General features: G+C 35.7%; 1 protein-coding gene across 1 annotated transcript in view; it reads right to left on the bottom strand.

The window, feature by feature from the left end:
• Positions 1 to 19,543, bottom strand: part of LRP1B (LDL receptor related protein 1B) — a 303,637-nt gene that overhangs the window by 77,537 nt on the left and 206,557 nt on the right. Inside the window, exon 31 of the mRNA XM_033229413.1 lies at positions 15,737 to 15,901. Coding sequence (XP_033085304.1) covers positions 15,737 to 15,901 — 165 coding nt within the window. The remainder of the gene's footprint in view (positions 1 to 15,736; positions 15,902 to 19,543) is intronic.

The raw sequence follows: 19,543 nt of genomic DNA, 5'->3' as shown, positions 1-19,543 counted from the left end.
GTAGCTGGTAAAATATTACTTCTGAGTATGTCTGTCGAGGTGCTTTTGGATGATATTGGCATTGGAATCAGTAGACCAATTAAGAAAGATATTTCCTCACCAGTGTGGGTGGCCATCATCAACTTTATTGAAGGCCCAAATAGAATAAAGGTGGAGGAAAGGTGAATTCTCTTTCTTGAGCTGGGACATCCATCTTCTCCTGGCTGAGGACATCGGAACTCCTGGTTCTTGAGCATCCAGACTCAAAGACTTACACCAGAATTGCTTCCTCCTTCCCACTCAGTTGCCCAAGTGATTGGCCTTAGACTGAGAGTTATACAATTGGCTCCCTTAGTTCTCAGATTTTTAGACTTGGACTGAATCACATGACTGCCTTTGCTGATCCTTGAGTGTGCAGACAGTATACCATTGGACTCCTCAGGCTCCACAAGCAATGTACCAATTCCCATTATAAATCTCCTTCATATATATATATATGGACGCACACATACACATATATATGTATGTCTTGTTGATTCTTTTTCTTTGGATGATACAAATATATATGCATAAAATAAATGGAGATTAGTTCTATTTATTTATACTATTTTTCTTCATAGATTGAAATTCTTTGTATATATCTTCTAAAATGTTCCAGCAAGTAGTCAAACCGGAAAGTCATAAAAATAAACTTTTTTACTTTTTATTTATTTACTTATTTATTTTTTGAGACGGAGTCTTGCTCAGTCGCCCAGGCGGTGGCATGATCTCGGCTCACTGCAAGCTCCACCTCCCGGGTTCACGCCATTCTCCTGCCTCAGCCTCCCAAGTAGCTGGGACTACAGGCGCCCACCACTACGCCCGGCTAATTTTTTGTATTTTTAGTAGAGATAGGGTTTCACCATGTTAGCCAGGATGGTCTCAATCTCCTGACTTTGTGATCCGCCTGCCTTGGCCTCCCAAAGTGCTGGGATTACAGGTGTGAGCCACCGCGCCCGGCCTTTTTTTTTTTTTTTTTGAGATGGAGTCTCGCTCTGTTGCCCAGGCTGAAGTGCAGCGGCATAGTCTTGGCTCACCACAACCTCCGCCTCCTGGATTCAAGCGATTCTCCTGCCTCAACCTCCCAAGTAGCTGGAATTACAGGCACCTGCCACCATGCCTGGCTAATTTTTTGTATTTTTAGTAGAGATGGGGTTTCACTATGTTGGCCAGGCTGGTCTTGAACTTCTGACCTCGTGATCCTCCTGCCTCGGCCTCTCAAAGTGCTGGGATTACAGGCGTAAGTCACTGCACTTAGTCCATAATAATAAACTCTTACAATTTAACTTGATAACAAACAATAGCTAATGTCAAATATGGTGAAGATGTAATTTAAATCACTAATCATCTATAAACAATAATAAATATTAGTAAGGTCTATATTTTATTTAAACATTGTATTGCTCATAAGAAAAATGGAAATGTCTTGGAATCTCATAGAGTTCTTTAAATTTCACTTATGTCACATGCCCCTTACATAGCAAAATCTGTGTCAGTAAAAATGGCTGATCATATAATATTTCATCACTAATATTTAAAGGAAAAACATCAATTCGGTGCAGTGTTTAATACATTGTTTTTGGTATTGGGGAGACCTGGGAATAAAATCATGTTTGATTTTTAAATTGTGTAACTTTAGAAAACTTAGATTTCCTCTCTGCATCACATTCTGTAAGCAGTGATAGCAAAACATACTGTGTACAGGTAAAACACATGTCACAATGCCTGCCACATAGCCAGTCCACAGTAACTGGAAGTTTTACTATTAGTAGTACTATTGGCATTATTACCACTATTATTATTAAACAAATTATCTCTGCTTAGGCTATTATTTAAACTTGACTGAGTATATGCCCTCGCTATGATGCTTCATACAAAATTATATTGCTCATTTTTTCTTATTTTTATACTTTTGGACATAAGATGCCCATAAGTCAATTCATATATCTCAGTTGAAATAATATATGTTGAAGTACATAACAATAGAATAAAATATTTTCTATTATATGGATAAATATCTGCATGGATATTGTAAAGATTTATCATTAGTTTCCATTAAAGGGGCATTAAATTTATATGATTTGGTTGCATTGTATCTCTAGTAAATGGACCTATTTACATGTCACCTTTAGTAATATAGTCATAGTCAGCTATTTCTTTGATATGGGCAGAGAGTGCTGATTTTCAGTGATAATAAGTAATGTATTAGAGCACTTAATTTGGAATAATCAAGGTTCTCAGATTCTGGTCTTAATACTTAACCACTCTAGATCACATTGAAAAAATGCCACAATGTAAACATCATACAGTAATAAAAGTTAATGTATCTAAGGAATTTAGCAGAATTCTTATTTATTAAGCATTCACAATATAGCAATTGCTATATTAAAGATATAACTATGTTTATACAATTTCCAAAATAGTATACTATGCTCAATATAGAAATTACTACCTATTTGCTAATAATTGTAGAGTAAAATTTGTTGGGATACGTTTTGTCAAGTAATATATCAATCACTGTTGACACCCATTTTCTCAAAAGCAATATACTTTCATTTGAATATTGTAGAGGTAGATTATGTTGATATTTTTCAATAACTTACGGTAATCCTGATGAATGTCTGTCTTTAAAATCTAGATTTATTTTATAAACTGTTGTTAAGTTGATTATAAAAATACTACTTATTGATATAATTTAATGAATATTTAATGACAAAGTATGCAAAAAATCCTCTCTGCTTAATATTGGACAGATATGTTATGATTTATTTTCCTCTATCTACACAAGGCTTGAACAAGTATGTCTGATTGCCACAAAGGAATGCTAGCAAAAGTAATTCCTTCTGAGCTTTCTGTCACATCGGGACTGATTATTTCTGTGCAGTAGATACATGCTACTGAGCATTATTAGTCTGCTCTCTTTTTAAGCCAATTTTTAATTCATACTTATTTGTCTATGTGAACTATGACACCCCCATTTAACTTGGTCCTGGTTGAGTCAGTCTGGTGCTTTCAAATTTTTGTGTTTGAGTATGATGTTTTATATCTAACTAGTTTTATGTATATACATGATTTTTTAGTTCAGTTGGTTTGATAAAAACATTGAGTGTAAGGAATAGCAGTATTTAAGTGACACTTAAACTGCAGAGCATACTTATAAATGTTTATATTTAATGCCCTTCTATGAAAATACTATCAAAATATGACATAATACTTACTCAAAACATTTTTACTATTTGGACAGTAGCCACATTCCTGTCCCTTTATATAGCATAGACATCATAAACTGAGACAAAGTACCACCATGTCATCCAGTTAGTTACAGGATTGCGATAGAAAAGCCTATCTCCTGACCTCTTGTCCCCAAGACTACTCTCCTTTGTGAATCTGTCTTGACTTCAGACTTTGATTCATGGAATAGAAGTTCTGAATGCTTAAAAAAAAAAAAAAAAAAATGCTAGTCTTTTCAATAAGGAGATTTGACATTTTACTTTTCTGCTTAATGTAATGCTTTCCTGGATTTAAAGTGAGTGTCCATTTATAAATAATTTTAGCAAGTTGACTATAGCTGTCAGGTTTTCTTAAGCATCAAAAAGACTACACAGAACTATTCAGCAAAGCCTGATAAAGAAAAGGAAGAATTGTGGGCTTTATCTAGCTCGCTCCCAGGTACTTCTTAATATATTCGGATATGCTTCAAATTATAGGTCACGATTTATTTATACTTCTGGAAGGTTTATTTTCAGCCAGCATTGTGGAAATAAGATTGAAGCATTTTTGTCTTTTCTGTGAATATAAGTAAAGTAACTTAAGCCTTCTAACATTAGTCCACAGAGCCGGAAGATTGAATAGTTTAGAACTGCTCTCACCATATGGTCCAAACAAATCACTAACTGTGACGCATGAAGCCAGCAGCAAAATTAGACAGAATCTTACTTTTATTATCTCACAGGTATTTTATGAAGATTCAAAGGGAGAGAACAGTGTCTGGCACGTAGTAAGCAACCAATAAAAATAATTATCATGATCCTGACAACATTTGAATTTCTAATAATAGTTTCCAATAATAATTATTGTTGCTATTTTAATTTTCAATAATAACAGTAATACATGTTAATTGTGGGGTATCTGGAAAATATGCAAGTATAAAGAAGGATCTATTTCTTTATACAGACATTTTATGTATACATAATTTCCCTCCTAGGCCCATATTATACAGCAGTTGTATATCCTATTGTTTTTGAATTTAAGGTTTTATCTCCAAATTTGTAATACCACAAATAACACAACTGAATATTCTCACTTCTAAATTTGTTCTTTTTTATTACTACATAATCCTTGGGACACATTTTGAAAAGTGTTAATATTTAGTCAAAGGACATTGACAACTTTTTGAACTCGTGCTGAATATTTCAAAATCACTTGCTGCAAAGTTTGCATCATGAACATTGTCTTCTGTAGTGATTTGCAAATGCTGGTTTCCTCCATGTCTGACTGGGCTCCTCCTCTGCTTTGTGCTCCCCAAACTCCTGCATACATGTATGAGACTTATCTTTTGCCACTTTCTTATTACGCTTTCTGTGTTTTTCTACTTGCTTTGTTAGAGTTATAATTTCCTATATTACATACTTGTTAAACTATGTTCTTTGTGTTTTCAATTTTAACACCATTAATTGTTTACCTGAAAATGATCATACTATCTAACACAATCTACAGATTCATCACAATTTCTATCAAAATGCCAACGTCATTTTTCCCAGAATTAGAAAAAACTATCCTAAAATTCATATGGAACAGAAAAAGGGCCTGAATAGCCAAAGTAATTATAAGCAAAAAGAAACTGGAGGCATTACATTACCTGACTTCAAATTATACCACAAGGCTACAGTAACCAAAAGAGCATGATTCCGGTATAAAAATAGATGCATGGGTCCATGGAACAGAATAGAGATCCCAGGAATAAAGCTACATGCTTACGGCCAACTGATCTTTGACAAAGTTAATAGAAACATACAATGTGGAAAGGACACCCTATTCAATAAATGGTCCTGGAGCCCTAACTCTCACCATATACCAAAACAAACTCAAGATGAATTTAAAATTTACATGTAAGAACTGAAACTATAAAAAATGCTAGAAGAAAACCTAGGAAAAACTTTCCTGGACACTGGCCTGAGCAAACAATTCGTAACTAAAACTTCAAATGCAAATGCATCATTAACAAAAGTAGATAAATGGGACTTAATTAGACTACAACACTTCTGCACAGCAAAATAATCAACAGACTTAACAGACAACCAGAGGAATGGGAGAAATTATTCGCAAATTATGCACCCGACAAAGGGCTATAATATCCAGAATCTAAAAGGAACTCGAACAATTCAACTATAACCAATAAATAAATAACCCTATTAAAAAGTGGTTAAAGAACATGAACACTTTTCAAAAGAAAACATACAAATAGCCCACAAGTATATAAAAAAGTTCAAAATAATTATAAGAGAAGTAAAAATCACAATGAAATACCATCTTATATCACTTAGAATGGCTACTAGTAAAAAGCCAAAAAATAACAGATGGCAAGGATGTAGAGACAAGGGAACACTTATACACTGTTGGTGGGAATGTAAAGTAGTACAACCTCTATGGAAAACAGTACGGAGATTTCTCAGATTTTAAAAATAAAACTGCCATTTGATACAGAAATCCCACTACTGAGTATATTCACGTAATGGGAAAAAATATCATTATATCAAAAACATACTGCATATGTAATGTATGTTTATAACAGCAATATTCACAACAGGAAAAATATGGAATCAACCTACGTGTTCAACAACGAATGACTGGATAAAGAAAACGTGGCATACACACACACACACTATGGGATACTACTTAGCCATAGAAAATAATAAAATCCTGTTTTTTGTAGAAACATGCATGAAACTGAAGGCCATTATCTTGAGCAAAACATCTCAGAAAGTCTATTACCACCTGTTCTTACTTATAAATAGGAGCTAAATAATGTGTACACATGGACGTATTGTGGAATAATAGACATTGGAGAATTGGAAAGGTGGGAGGAGGGTAAAGGATAAGAAATTACTTAATGGGTAAAATGTACACTATTCAGCTAATGGTTACACTAAAAGTCCAGACTTCAACACTACACAATATATCCATGAAACAAAACTGCACTTGTATTCCCTAAATTTACACAAATAAAAAACAGCCCAAACAAGTCAAGTAGAACCAAATATCTAGTTTTCAGCATTCCCTAAATATAATTAATACCTATGTTAAGGGAGCTAGGATGCACAGATTGATTTAAATAAAAGTCTTCATTTAAATGAGAAGTGAAAGTAAAGCAAAGATGGGCAGTTTAAATGTATGTTCACTCTTCAAGATATCAGTTAGGTGACTGTGTATTTTATGCTCCACATACATATATGACTTGAGATCCTTCACTACATGTGTTTTGTCATTAGTTTCATAATGTTACAAAGTTATCCAAAAATTCCTGGCTGAACTTGACTTTGAGCAATCTACCATCTGATTTGGGAACAGTTACCAAGACAGAAAACCCTTGAATGAATGAGAAGGAATTATCTTTCTGTCTATTATTTGCCTCTTACTGTCAGGGTATTTCCCATTGCAGAGACGATTCTGATTTTATTTCCTTCCACAACACAGGCCTCTTTCATCCTCTTGCTTTATTTCCAGGGGGAAAAAAAAATTACTGCCAAAGTCCTCAGATATGGTGGCAGAGAGAGCTACAATGACGGCTTCTGCCTTCTTCATGTATACTTAAAATATTCAGTTCAAATGTGTTACCCACCATATCCCAAATTGCGCTTTCACCTCTTAACCTAGCTAGCTGTGCTTTTGCATATTTTCAGACTCCCAAAGTAAGATCTGCTTCCCCTCAGCATAACTCCAAACTTTAGGAGTGGAAGAAAGTAATTGGGAATGTTGTTTCAAATGTACAAAGCCTCTAGTTCCATTCCTCTAAATCAACTGGGTCGGAAAGCTTGACTCACTTTGATGTAAACATTAAAAGACTAAATTACAGACCAATAGGAGTAAAAAAATACCAAACATCATGTATATACTATAGAGAATAAGTGTTCATACAAGTAAAGATTAAGTGTAAATATAGCTGTTAACAGCATAAATGTCTTAATGATGTCTATGATGCATAAAAACTTTCAAAAATTTTCTCTATTTTCAATAATAAATTCCTAATACTACACTTTACTATGATTTCAATTATTTTTTCACAAGCAAATTTTATCTTAACTCTATCCTTCTATGAGCAAGTCATAAAAATAAACGACATGGATCCTTATTGATATAATCATCAAAATATTTCGTTTTTTAGTATCTTTTTATATGAATATAGCTCATATATTTTATTTTTAGTGTTCATTATTACAAAAAATAACCTTAAGGAATGAGACAACCCATTCCTACATGGAAAATTTTAATTATGCCTCACAGATGTGTACTTTTAATTAACTAGTGACATTTCTTTTCTTCAATTATTATTGTTCCATACAATTGTCATAAACTTATAAATTATAATTAAGCCTGCCCCAAACCCTAGTTATATAGTGTCCACATAGGAATTTGCCAAAAGGCTTAACTCTAAGTAAACCAACAATGAATAAATCCATGAATTGTTCACTGGGATTTGTTTAACAAATTAACATTTGTGTGAAGATAATGAGGTTCTGCAGTATATAATACCAAACGATGTTTTGTAAAACCACACTTCAAAAGTGAAAAATGCTTTTTAAGTGACTTAATTACATATGATATAATTATGAATTATTAGATGCTGTAAAATAAACTACATGTCTGTATCTCATATTGAATTCATATGAGAACTCATTTATATTAAAAAATATTTTTCCAGAACATATTATTGATGTAAATCAGGATATAATTGTGTACACAGATAAAGCTGAACTACAGATTTTGAGCACGCTCCAAGTTTTAGACAAATGATTTGAATAAAACACTAAAAGTTGTGCTGTATCTATATACAACTCTGGATGCATCAAGACAGCAAATTCAATGTTTCATAGAGATTTATCCCTGCGGATGCGTTGCAGGTTCAATAGATAGAAATAGTGTGGAATTTCAAATTGTTTACTTGGCCTAAATATTTCTAAATATAAATGTAGATAAATCATCCAGCTATAACACCATGGTTTTCATTTTCTCAATGAGAAAATTAACTTACCAATAAAATAACAAAATTTCCAAACAATTCATTTTTTATGAGAAAAAAATTTTTCCCTAAAGGAGATATTATGTCTGTTACTAAAATATACTCAGGTATTCCTATAGTAACAGAAAATACTTATTTTATTTTATTATTGTTATACTTTAAGTTCTAGGGAACATGTGCATAACGTGCAGGTTTGTTACATATGTATATTTGTGCCATCATGGTGTGCTGCACCCATCAACTCGACAGCACCCGTCAACTCATCATTTACATCAGGTATAACTCCCAATGCAATCCCTCCCCCCTACCCCATCCCCATGATAGGCCCCGGTGTGTGATGTTCCCCTTCCCGAGTCCAAGTGATCACATTGTTCAGTTCCCACCTACGAGTGAGAATATGCGGTGTTTGGTTTTCCGTTCTTGCGATACATTGCTGAGAATGATGGTTTCCAGCTGCATCCATGTCCCTACAAAGGACACAAACTCATCCCTTTTTATGGCTGCATAGTATTCCATGGTGTATATGTGTCACATTTTCTTAATCCAGTCTGTCACTGATGGACATTTGGGTTGATTCCAAGTCTTTGGTATTGTGAATAGTGCCGCAATAAACATATGTGTCCATGTGTCTTTATAGAAGCATGATTTATAATCCTTTGGGTATATACCCAGTAATGGGATGGCTAGGTCATATGGGACTTCTAGTTCTAGATCCTTGAGGAATCGCCATACTCTTTTCCATAATGGTTGAACTAATTTACAATCCCACCAACAGTGGAAAAGTGTTCCTATTTCTCCACATCCTCTCCAACACCTGTTGTTTCCCGACTTTTTAATGATTGCCATTCTAACTGGTGTGAGATGGTATCTCATTGTGGTTTTGATTGGCATTTCTCTGATGGCCAGTGATGATGAGCATTTTATCATGTGTCTGTTGGCTGTATGAATGTCTTCTTTTGAGAAATGTCTGTTCATATCCTTTGCCCACTTTTTGATGGGGTTGTTTTTTTCTTGTAAATTTGTTTGAGTTCTTTGTAGGTTCTAGATATTAGCCCTTTGTCTGATGAATAGATGGAAAAAATTTTCTCCCATTCTGTAGGTTGCCTGTTCACTCTGATGGGAGTTTCTTTTGCTGTGCAGAAGCTCTTTAGTTTAATTAGAAACTATTTGTCAATTTTGGCTTTTGTTGCCGTTGCTTTTGGTGTTTTAGACATGAAGTCCTTGCCCATGCCTATGTCCTGAAGGGTATTACCTAGATTTTCATCTAGGGTTTTTATAGTATTAGATCTAACATTTAAGTCTCTAATCCATCTTGAATTAATTTTCGTATGAGGAGTACGGACAGGATCCAGTTTCAGCTTTCTACTTGTGGCTAGCCAATTTTCCCAGCACCATTTATTAAATAGGGAATCCTTTCCCCATTTCTTGTTTCTCTCAGGTTTGTCAAAGATCAGATGGCTGCAGATGTGTGGTATTATTTCTGAGGCCTCTGTTCTATTCCATTGGTCTATATCTCTGTTTTGGTATGAGTACCATGCTGTTTTGGGTACTGTAGCCTTGTAGTATAGTTTGAAGTCAGGTAGCGTGATGCCTCCAGCTTTGTTCTTTTGACTTAGGATTGTCTTGGCAATGCGGGCTCTTTTTTGGTTCCATATGAATTTTAAAGCCGTTTTTTCCAATTCTGTGAAGAAACTCATTGGTAGCTTGATGGGGATGGCATTGAATCTATAAATTACCTTGGGCAGTATGGCCATTTTCACGATATTGATTCTTCCTATTCATGAGCATGGTATGTTCTTCCATTTGTTTGTGTCCTCTTTTATTTCACTGAGCAGTGGTTTGTAGTTCTCCTTGAAGAGGTTTTTTACATCCCTTGTAAGTTGGATTCCTAGGTATTTTATTCTCTTTGAAGCAATTGTGGATGGAAGTTCATTCATGATTTGGCTCTCTGTTTGTCTGTTACTGGTGTATAAGAATGCTTGTGATTTTTGCACATTAATTTTGTATCCTGAGACTTTGCTGAAGTTTCTTATCAGCTTAAGGAGATTTTGGGCTGAGACAAGGGGGTTTTCTAAATATACAATCATGTCATCTGCAAACAGGGACAATTTGACTTCTTCTTTTCCTAATTGAATACCCTTTATTTTTTCTCTTGCCTGATTGCCCTGGCCAGAACTTCCAAGACTATGTTGAACAGGAGTGGTGAGAGAGGGCATCCCTGTCTTGTGCCAGTTTTCAAAGGAAATTTTTCCAGTTTTTGCCCATTCAGTATGATATTGGCTGTGGGTTTGTCATAAATAGTTCTTATTATTTAGAGATATGTTCCATCAATACCGAATTTATTGAGTGTTTTTAGCATGAAGGGCTGTTGAATTTTGTCAAAGGCCTTTTCTGCATCTATTGAGATAATCATGTGGTTTTTGTCTTTGGTTCTGTTTATATGCTGGATTACGTTTATTGATTTGCATATGTTGAACCAGCCTTGCATCCCAGGGATGAAGCCCACTTGATCATGGTGGAGAAGCTTTTTGATGTGCTGCTGGATCTGGTTTGCCAGTATTTTATTGAGGATTTTTGCATCGATGTTCATCAGGGATATTGGTCTAAAATTCTCTTTTTCTGTTGTGTCTCTGCCAGGCTTTGGTATCAGGATGATGTTGGCCTCATAAAATGAGTTAGGGAGGATTCCCTCTTTTTCATTGATTGGAATAGTTTCAGAAGGAATGGTACCAGCTCCTCCTTGTACCTCTGGTAGAATTCAGCTGTGAATCCATCTGGTCCTGGACTTTTTTTGGTTGGTAGGCTATTAATTATTGCCTCAATTTCAGAGCCTGCTATTGGTCTATTCAGGGATTCAGCTTCTTCCTGGTTTAGTCTTGGGAGAGTGTAAGTGTCCAGGAAATTATCCATTTCTTCTAAATTTTCTAGTTGATTTGCATAAAAGTGTTCATAGTATTCTCTGATGGTAGTTTGTATTTCTCTGGGGTCGGTGGTGATATCCCCTTTATCATTTTTTATTTCGCCTATTTGATTCTTCTCTCTTTTCTTCTTTATTAGTCTTACTAGCGGTCTATCAATTTTGTTGATCTTTTCAAAAAACCAACTCCTGGATTCATTGATTTTTTGGAGGGTTTTTTGTGTCTCTATCTCCTTCAGTTCTGTTCTGATCTTAGTTATTTCTTGCCTTCTGCTAGCTTTTGAATGTGTTTGCTCTTGCTTCTCTAGCTCTTTTAATTTTGATGTTAGAGTGCCAATTTTAGATCTTTCCAGCTTTCTCTTGTGGGCATTTAGTGCTATAAATTTCCCTTTACACACTGCTTTAAATGTGTCCCAGATATTCTGGTATGTTGTATCTTTGTTCTCATTGGTTTCAAAGAATATCTTTATTTCTGCCTTCATTTCGTTATGTACCCAGTAGGCATTCAGGAGCAGGTTGTTCAGTTTCCATGCAGTTGAGCGGTTTTGATTGAGTTTCTTAGTCCTGCATTCTAGTTTGTTTGCACTGTGGTCTGAGAGACAGTTTGTTATAATTTCTGTTCTTGTACATTTGTTGAGGAGTGCTTTACTTCCAATTATGTGGTCAATTTTGGAATAAGTGCGATGTGGTGCTGAGAAGAATGTATATTCTGTGGATTTGGGGTGAAGAGTTCTGTAGATGTCTATTAGGTCTGCTTGCTGCAGAGATGAGTTCAATTCCTGGATATCCTTGTTAACTTTCTGTCTCGTTGATCTGTCTAATGTTGACAGTGGGGTGTTGAAGTCTCCCATTATTACTGTATGGGAGTCTAAGTCTCTTTGTAAGTCTCTAAGAACTTGCTTTATGAATCTGGGTGCTCCTGTATTGGATGCATATATATTTAGGATAGTTAGCTCTTCCTGTTGACTTGATCCCTTTACCATTATGTAATGGCCTTCTTTGTCTCTTTTGATCTTTGATGGTTTAAAGTCTGTTTTATCAGAGACTAGGATTGCAACCGCTGCTTTTTTCTGTTCTCCATTTGCTTGGTAGATCTTCCTCCATCCCTTTATTTTGAGCCTATGTATATCTCTGTATGTGAGATGGGTCTCCTGAATACAGCAAACTGATGGGTCTTGACTCTTTATCCATTTTGCCAGTCTGTGTCCTTTAATTGGACTATTTAGTCCATTTACATTTAAGGTTAATATTGTTATGTGTGAACTTGATCCTGCCATTATGATATTAACTGGTTATTTTGCTCGTTAGTTGATGCAGTTTCTTCCTAGCCTCGATGGTCTTTACATTTTGGCATGTTTTTGCAATGGCTGGTACCGGTTGTTCCTTTCCATGTTTAGGGCTTCCTTCAGGGTCTCTTGTAAGGCAGGCCTGGTGGTGAGAAAATTTCTAAGCATCTGCTTATCTGTAAAGGATTTTCTTTCTCCTTCACTGATGAAACTTAGTTTGGCTGGATATGAAACTCTGGGTTGAAAATTCTTTTCTTTAAGAATGTTGAATATTGGCCCCCACTCTCTTCTCGCTTGGAGAGTTTCTGCTGAGAGATCTGCTGTTAGTCTGATGGGCTTCCCTTTGTGGGTAACCCGACCTTTCTCTCTGGCTGCCCTTAAGATTTTTTCCTTCATTTCAACTTTGGTGTATCTGGCAATTATGTTTCTTGGAGTTGCTCTTCTCGAGGAGTATCTTTGTGGCATTCTCTGTATTTCCTGAATTGAATGTTGGCCTGCCCTACTAGGTTGGAGAAGTTCTCCTGGATGATATGCTGAAGAGTGTTTTCCAACTTGGTTCCATTTTCCCCCTCACTTTCAGGCACCCCAATCAGATTTAGATTTGGTCTTTTTACATAATCTCATACTTCTTGCAGGCTTTGTTCATTTCGTTTTCTTCTTTTTTCTTTAGATTCCTCTTCTCGCTTCATTTCATTCATTTGATCCTCAGTTGCTGATACTCTTTCTTCCAGTTGGTCAAGTCGGTTACTGAAGCTTGTGCATTTGTCACGTATTTCTCGTGTCATAGTTTTCATCTCTGTGATTTCATTTATGGCCTTCTCTGCATTAATTATTCTAGTTATCAATTCTTCCACTCTTTTTTCAAGATTTTTAGTTTCTTTGTGCTGGGTACGTAATTCCTCCTTTAGCTCTGAGAAATTTGATGGACTGAAGCCTTCTTCTCTCATCTAGTCAAAGTCATTCTCCGTCCAGCTTTGATCCGTTGCTGGCGATAGCTGCGTTCCTTTGCAGGAGGAGATGTGCTCTTATTTTTTGAATTTCCAGCTTTTCTGCCCTGCTTTTTTTCCCCATCTTTGTGGTTTTATCTGCCTCTGGTCTTTGCTGATCGTGATGTACGGCTGGGGTTTTGGTGTGGGTGTCCTTCCTCTTTGTTAGTTTTCCTTCTAACAGTCAGGACCCTCAGCTGTAGGTCTGTTGGAGATTGCTTGAGGTCCACTCCAGATCCTGTTTGCCTGGGTGTCAGCAGCAGAGGCTGCAGAAGATAGAATATTGCTGAACAGCGAGTGTACCTGTCTGATTCTTGGTTTTGAAGCTTCCTCTCAGGGGTGTACTCCACCATGTGAGTTGTGGGGTGTCTAACTGGGGGATTTCTCCCAGTTAGACTACTCAGGGGTCAGGGACCCACTTGAGCAGGCAGTCTGTCTGTTCTCAGATCTCAATCTCTGTGTTGGGAGATCCACTGCTCTCTTCAAACCTGTCAGACAGAGTCGTTTGCGTCTGCAGAGGTTTCTGCTGCTTTGTTTTTGTTGTTGTTGTTTAGCTGTGCCCTGTCCCCAGAGGTGAAGTCTACAGAGACAGGCAGGCCTCTTTGAGCTGCTGTGAGCTCCACCCAGTTCGACCTTCCCAGTGGCTTTGTTTACCTACTTAAGCCTCAGTAATGGTGGGCGCCTCTCTCCTAGCCTCGCTGCTGTCTTGCCGTTAGATCACAGACTGCTGTGCTAGCAATGAGGGAGGCTCCGTCTGCATGGGACCCTCCCGGCCACGTGTGGGATAAAATCTCCTGGTGTGCCCGTTTGCTAAGACCCTTGGTAAAGCGCAGTATTAGGGTGGGAGTTACCCGATTTTCCAGGTGTTGTGTGTCTCAGTTCCACTGGTAGGAAAAGGCATTCCCTTCCCCCTTGCGCTTCCCAGGTGAGGGGATGCCTAGCCCTGCTTCAGCTCTCACTGGTCGGGCTGCAGCAGCTGACCAGCATCAATTGTCCGGCACTCCCTAGTGAGATATTCCCAGTACCTCAGTTGAAAATGCAGAAATCACCTGTCTTCTGTGTCGCTGGCACTGGGAGCTGGAGACTGGAGCTGTTCCTATTCGGCCATCTTGCTCCACCCCCGAATTAAAAAACCAGAAAATACTTTATGAACTAGCCTCCCTTAGGAGTATAAAAATCTGTGGTAAGACTCCTGGTGCCTTTTTTATTTCAATCTAATCAAACTCCTGAATATTTTTTCAGAATGCTCTTAGGTAGTTAGAATAATTTCACTATGAATTAATAAGACAAAATATAGACATAAAATTATCAAACTTTTCCTATTAGAATGCATTTCAGAAACAGTTTGACTTTTCTGATACACACTGAAAATTCTTCATATAACTCTTTCAGTTAGCAATACATTAAATACTTCAAAACGTAGCATAAACAATAGAAGCAGTAAGAACTCCCAGTAAGATAGAAATTAACCATGTAGTGGAATGTGAATATAATATAGAGTGATTTTCCATTTGACTAAATTTGCATTTATGGTAGTAAAATTAAATGCTCTTGAATCACACTATAATAGCTGTATAATATCCCTTGCACTGAATATTGGAATTTGCAAATTAGATTTTATTCATTGGAGTTATTTTTTTCTTATGGAATATATTTTAAATTTAATACAAGTCAGTGGAAGAATATGTTTCTACGTTCGTTTATGTGCTGCATAGAACACTTTCTGCACACATGGCTATTTTATAAATTAATAATAATCTCAAATATATCCTAAGATGTAGAAACCTTGAATTTTCAAAGCATGTTATATGACACAGTGTGATGCCAAAAGAGTAGTTACAATTTTAGATGGGATCAGGATGCTATCAGATTCTCTGTTATTGTATGTTTACATTTAAAATAATCCTGATTTTCAATAACAATTGATTTTTAGCATTAGGAAAACTATTTGTGCAACAACAACAACAACAACAACAAAATATCCATAAATTTTGGGGTAAAACATAGTAAGCCTGGAAAATTGGTTCTACTAATCATTCTGAGCCAGGGGCAAATTATCTATAAACACTGAGCCTGTCACATGGTACATGCTCAATCCAGAGTAATGACCATTAGTATTGTTAAATTTTTGACTTGAACTTTTATATACTGAATTTAGAACAAATGCCATTGATTTAATTTTGTGTTAGTATATTGTGTTAGTCTATTCTTTATTAAGATACTAGGAAGTATGTTTGTAACATTATTTTTGATTCATATATAAGGAAAAATACAATGACACTGAAATATTTACCTAGAACTGATGGTACGCAAGTTCCTCCATTCTGGCAGTAGTTGCTACAGTGGTTGACTTCACATCTTTCTCCTGAATAACTAGGCCAACAGTGACACCTCAAATCACCCTTCTCATTTAAAATGCATCTTCCTCCATTTTCACAAGTTAACTTACATGAATCATCTGTTTATGAGAAGAAATGTACAAATTAGCATGTTTTCAGGGAGTAATTTAATATACATTTTCAAATAGATACAATATTTAAATACTAGAATCTTTTTTCCATAAAATAATTACCCCAAGTACAAAAGTAGAAAAAATTAAATACTATCTGAAAACAGATAGATTCTAGTTGTTGAATGGTAAATATACATATTAATGTTGAATGGTAAATATACATATTCTTCTTTAAATTTAAAGCATTATTAACTTTTTCTTTTTATTTGTAAAATATTGAATAGTAAAACTAACTGAAACTTTCTAAAAGTAATATATTTTCATCTTCTTTCTTTCTTTTATTTTATTGAGACAGGGTCTTGCTCTGTCACCCAGACTGGTGGGCAGTGGTGTGATCACAGCTCACTGAAGGCTCAGCTTCCTGGGCTCCAGTGATCCTCCCACCTCCACTTTCCAAGTAGCTGGGACTATAATTTTTTTTAATTTTTTGTAGAGACAGGTTCTCACTATGTTGCCTAGGCTTCTAAAAGTAGTATTTTCCAACCAAGAAATTTTCCTTATGCTATGGACAAACATAGCTTATTTTTAGGAGTAGTTGATATTAAAAAAGAAAACTTTAAATTTGTAAGTTACATTTATAGCATATGCACACACACACACACTATTTGTTCTATAGTGTATGCATGTGTGAATATACATAGTATAGAGAAATGTTTACATGAAGAGATACTCTTTGATGTTGGTCCTTATTAACCATATATAAATGTCCCAAACTAAAAGTCATTGAGATTTGGTACAAGTTGGTTATAGAACAGTGTTAGAAACATTTCCAAATGTAACATTTGTCCCAGATGATTCTGTACAGTCTACCTACTTAACATTTTCACTCAGAATAAAAAAGGCTGGACATTCCTTGTGGTAGCAAAATTATTTTTAACAATATGGTAAGTATGATTTATGATAAAGATAGGTTTGGAATCATTTTCGAGGTTATTTTGCTATACATATTGACATGGCCTTCTCCATTAGAAATGCTGCTTTGCTTTGAGCAACATACAGTGTTCAATGGAACAAAACTGATTGAGATAGTTGTAATAGGCATTCTATTCTAGAATATGTCCTTTACTATAATAATGCCCATTTTATGGTTAAAGTAGGTAAAATCAAAGCAATCTATAATCCTTATTCAAGATGCACTGGCACATACATGACAGAAGCTTGACTATATCACTGAAATGATTTCAAGAGCATCTTTAAGTACCTCAGTGGCTTCAAATGACACAATGATTCAAGTATCACATCCATAGTCATAAATAGAAACTGTCAGCAGTGCCATACAATTCTGGGACTTGCCTCATTGAAGAGAAAAGTTTCTAATACATTGTCACGTAGGCAGGCTTCAGATTGGCATTGCTGAAGTTTGTATTAATATGAAGAACTCTCTCATGATGTAAAATAAATGTATTATAAAAAATTACAGTGGTATAATGAGACCTGTGTTTAGGTCCTGGTTCTGCTGCTTACTAGGCATACAAGTTAACTGATTTGAGCCTCAGTTACTTCACTTTAAAATGTCCTTAATGACAACTATACAAGCTAACTCAGGTTTGTATGAATAGTAAATAAGAAATGGGAAAAACTATAACATATAAAATTATAACACTTTTTATACACTATTGACTGAGTGCCCACAAGGTTTACTGAGGATGGAGCTCCAGTGGAGTAACATACAGGAAGACCTACGGGTGAGCACTGGAGGAAATGAATGAAAGTCACTGTGAGTGGACCTAGATCAGAGAGGGTAAAGAAATGAATCACAATAGGTAAATGCTTTTGAAGAAATAAGCAGTGAGTAAGAGAAGGTCCATAGATTTTAGACTCCACCCCAAAAGTAATGTGGTGTCTTGGAAAGGTAATGTACTGACAGGGGTTAAAATGGCAGCTTATAAAAGCAGGGAGGCTCTCAGAACTTTGTATACATTATCCAGGATAGGTAAGATGAGGACCCAAAATAGAGTAACATGGGATGAATGAATGTGGATGTATTCTAATGGTCATTTGGAGGTAAAAATCACAGCAGTGTTATGTGAAGAAAAATGAGGAATGCCTATTTCAATCAGTTTCGTTCCATTGAACACTGTATGTTGCTCAAAGCAAAGCACCATTTCTGATGGAGAAGGCCATGTCAATAGGTATAGCAAAATAACCTCGAAAATGATTCCAAGCCTACTTTTATGATTCTTCAGTTTCTGACCAGGACAATTAAGTGGGAACACAAGGATGACAGGAAATGGAGGGGTAATTTCAAGGTGGCATACTAAACTGAAGATGCCCATGCAAATATAAGTGGGAATCTCCAGCAAATTATTGAGTACAGAGATCAGACTCTCAAGAAATACGTGGAGTGGAAATATGCTTATTTAATTTAAAATTTACCAAAACATTTCTATCTCAGTCAACATTATTTGTCCTAATAAGGTTGTGGATGTGGATAGTGAAGATAAACACTTAAGGCATTGTGATCACAGGTAGGATTATTATGGGGTACTCATTTTTACCTGTCAATTCTATGAAAACCACAAGGATATTCAAAATCCCTACATGTTGGGGCATGCACATGACTATAACATGCCTCATTAGGCACCGGAAGTTTTAAGGTACAACACTGCCTGATGAAATGGAAGTGGAGTTACATTTTTGAAAAACTCATAATAATGGTTCTGCAATGAAAAAAAGAGCTGCTTTTGTCAATAACTAAATCATCCCCAGAAGCCAACCTCCAGCAATTATAATCAACTATAGGAAAAAGCAGGTGAACACTTCCCTAAGAATGAGTTGTATTTGAATTTCAAATTCAATACACAAAGCGTTATTAAAAATATTCAGCATACTCATCATTTAACAATAGCAGCTAGAGGTAGACAAATACCTACAAACAAATGAAAAGCATATAACATTGGCTATAGCAAATGTTAATGTCAGAAAAAAAAACTGGCATTTATCTTTACCAATCAATAATTCTGAAATCCACTCGTTTATGTTCCAACTAAAATGGTCCAAACTGTTTATGTTTCAAGACCTACAATGTGTAAAGGCTAATTTGAGTGTTGTTTTCATTTTGATTAAATGTAAGATTTTCTCTTAAATTACAAGAATGGGCTTTGAGCTTTCTGAAATCATGCCTTTTAAGCAGGGTTGAAGGAGCAAAACACATCTCCAAAAAAAGTTTTAGATCATGGATAAGTGTGTATTTAGATAAGCAAGATTCCTTCTTTCAAGCATATAATGATACAATTTGGTGACTTAATGCAGCAAAAAACTTGTTTCATTTTCTCACCTACTTCAAAGTGACATATTGATTTTAAAGGGCTATGTGTCTATTCTTCAAGGTATTGTGCTAGCCATTCTATCCAAGTTATTGCTAGAATTTCCAGTAACTCTGGAAATGGGTACTCTGGGTCACACAGAGACACTGAGATATATTGTGCGATGATTAACAGAGTGGACCACCTACATTCACCCTGGGGTGCCATCATTTACTAAGTAATGTTAGACAATCAAATGAGCTTCTAATGCTTCCATTTTATCTGTAAAATAGGAGAAATTAGTAGATAATAAAATTTGAAGATTAAATTAATATATATGTCT

The sequence above is a fragment of the Trachypithecus francoisi genome, unplaced genomic scaffold (assembly GCF_009764315.1).
Source record: "Trachypithecus francoisi isolate TF-2019V2 unplaced genomic scaffold, Tfra_2.0 Lachesis_group13, whole genome shotgun sequence".
Classification (NCBI taxonomy): Eukaryota; Metazoa; Chordata; class Mammalia; order Primates; family Cercopithecidae; genus Trachypithecus; species Trachypithecus francoisi.
The sequence above is the reverse complement of the archived record's forward strand: the minus strand, read 5'-3'. Positions and strand labels throughout refer to the sequence as shown.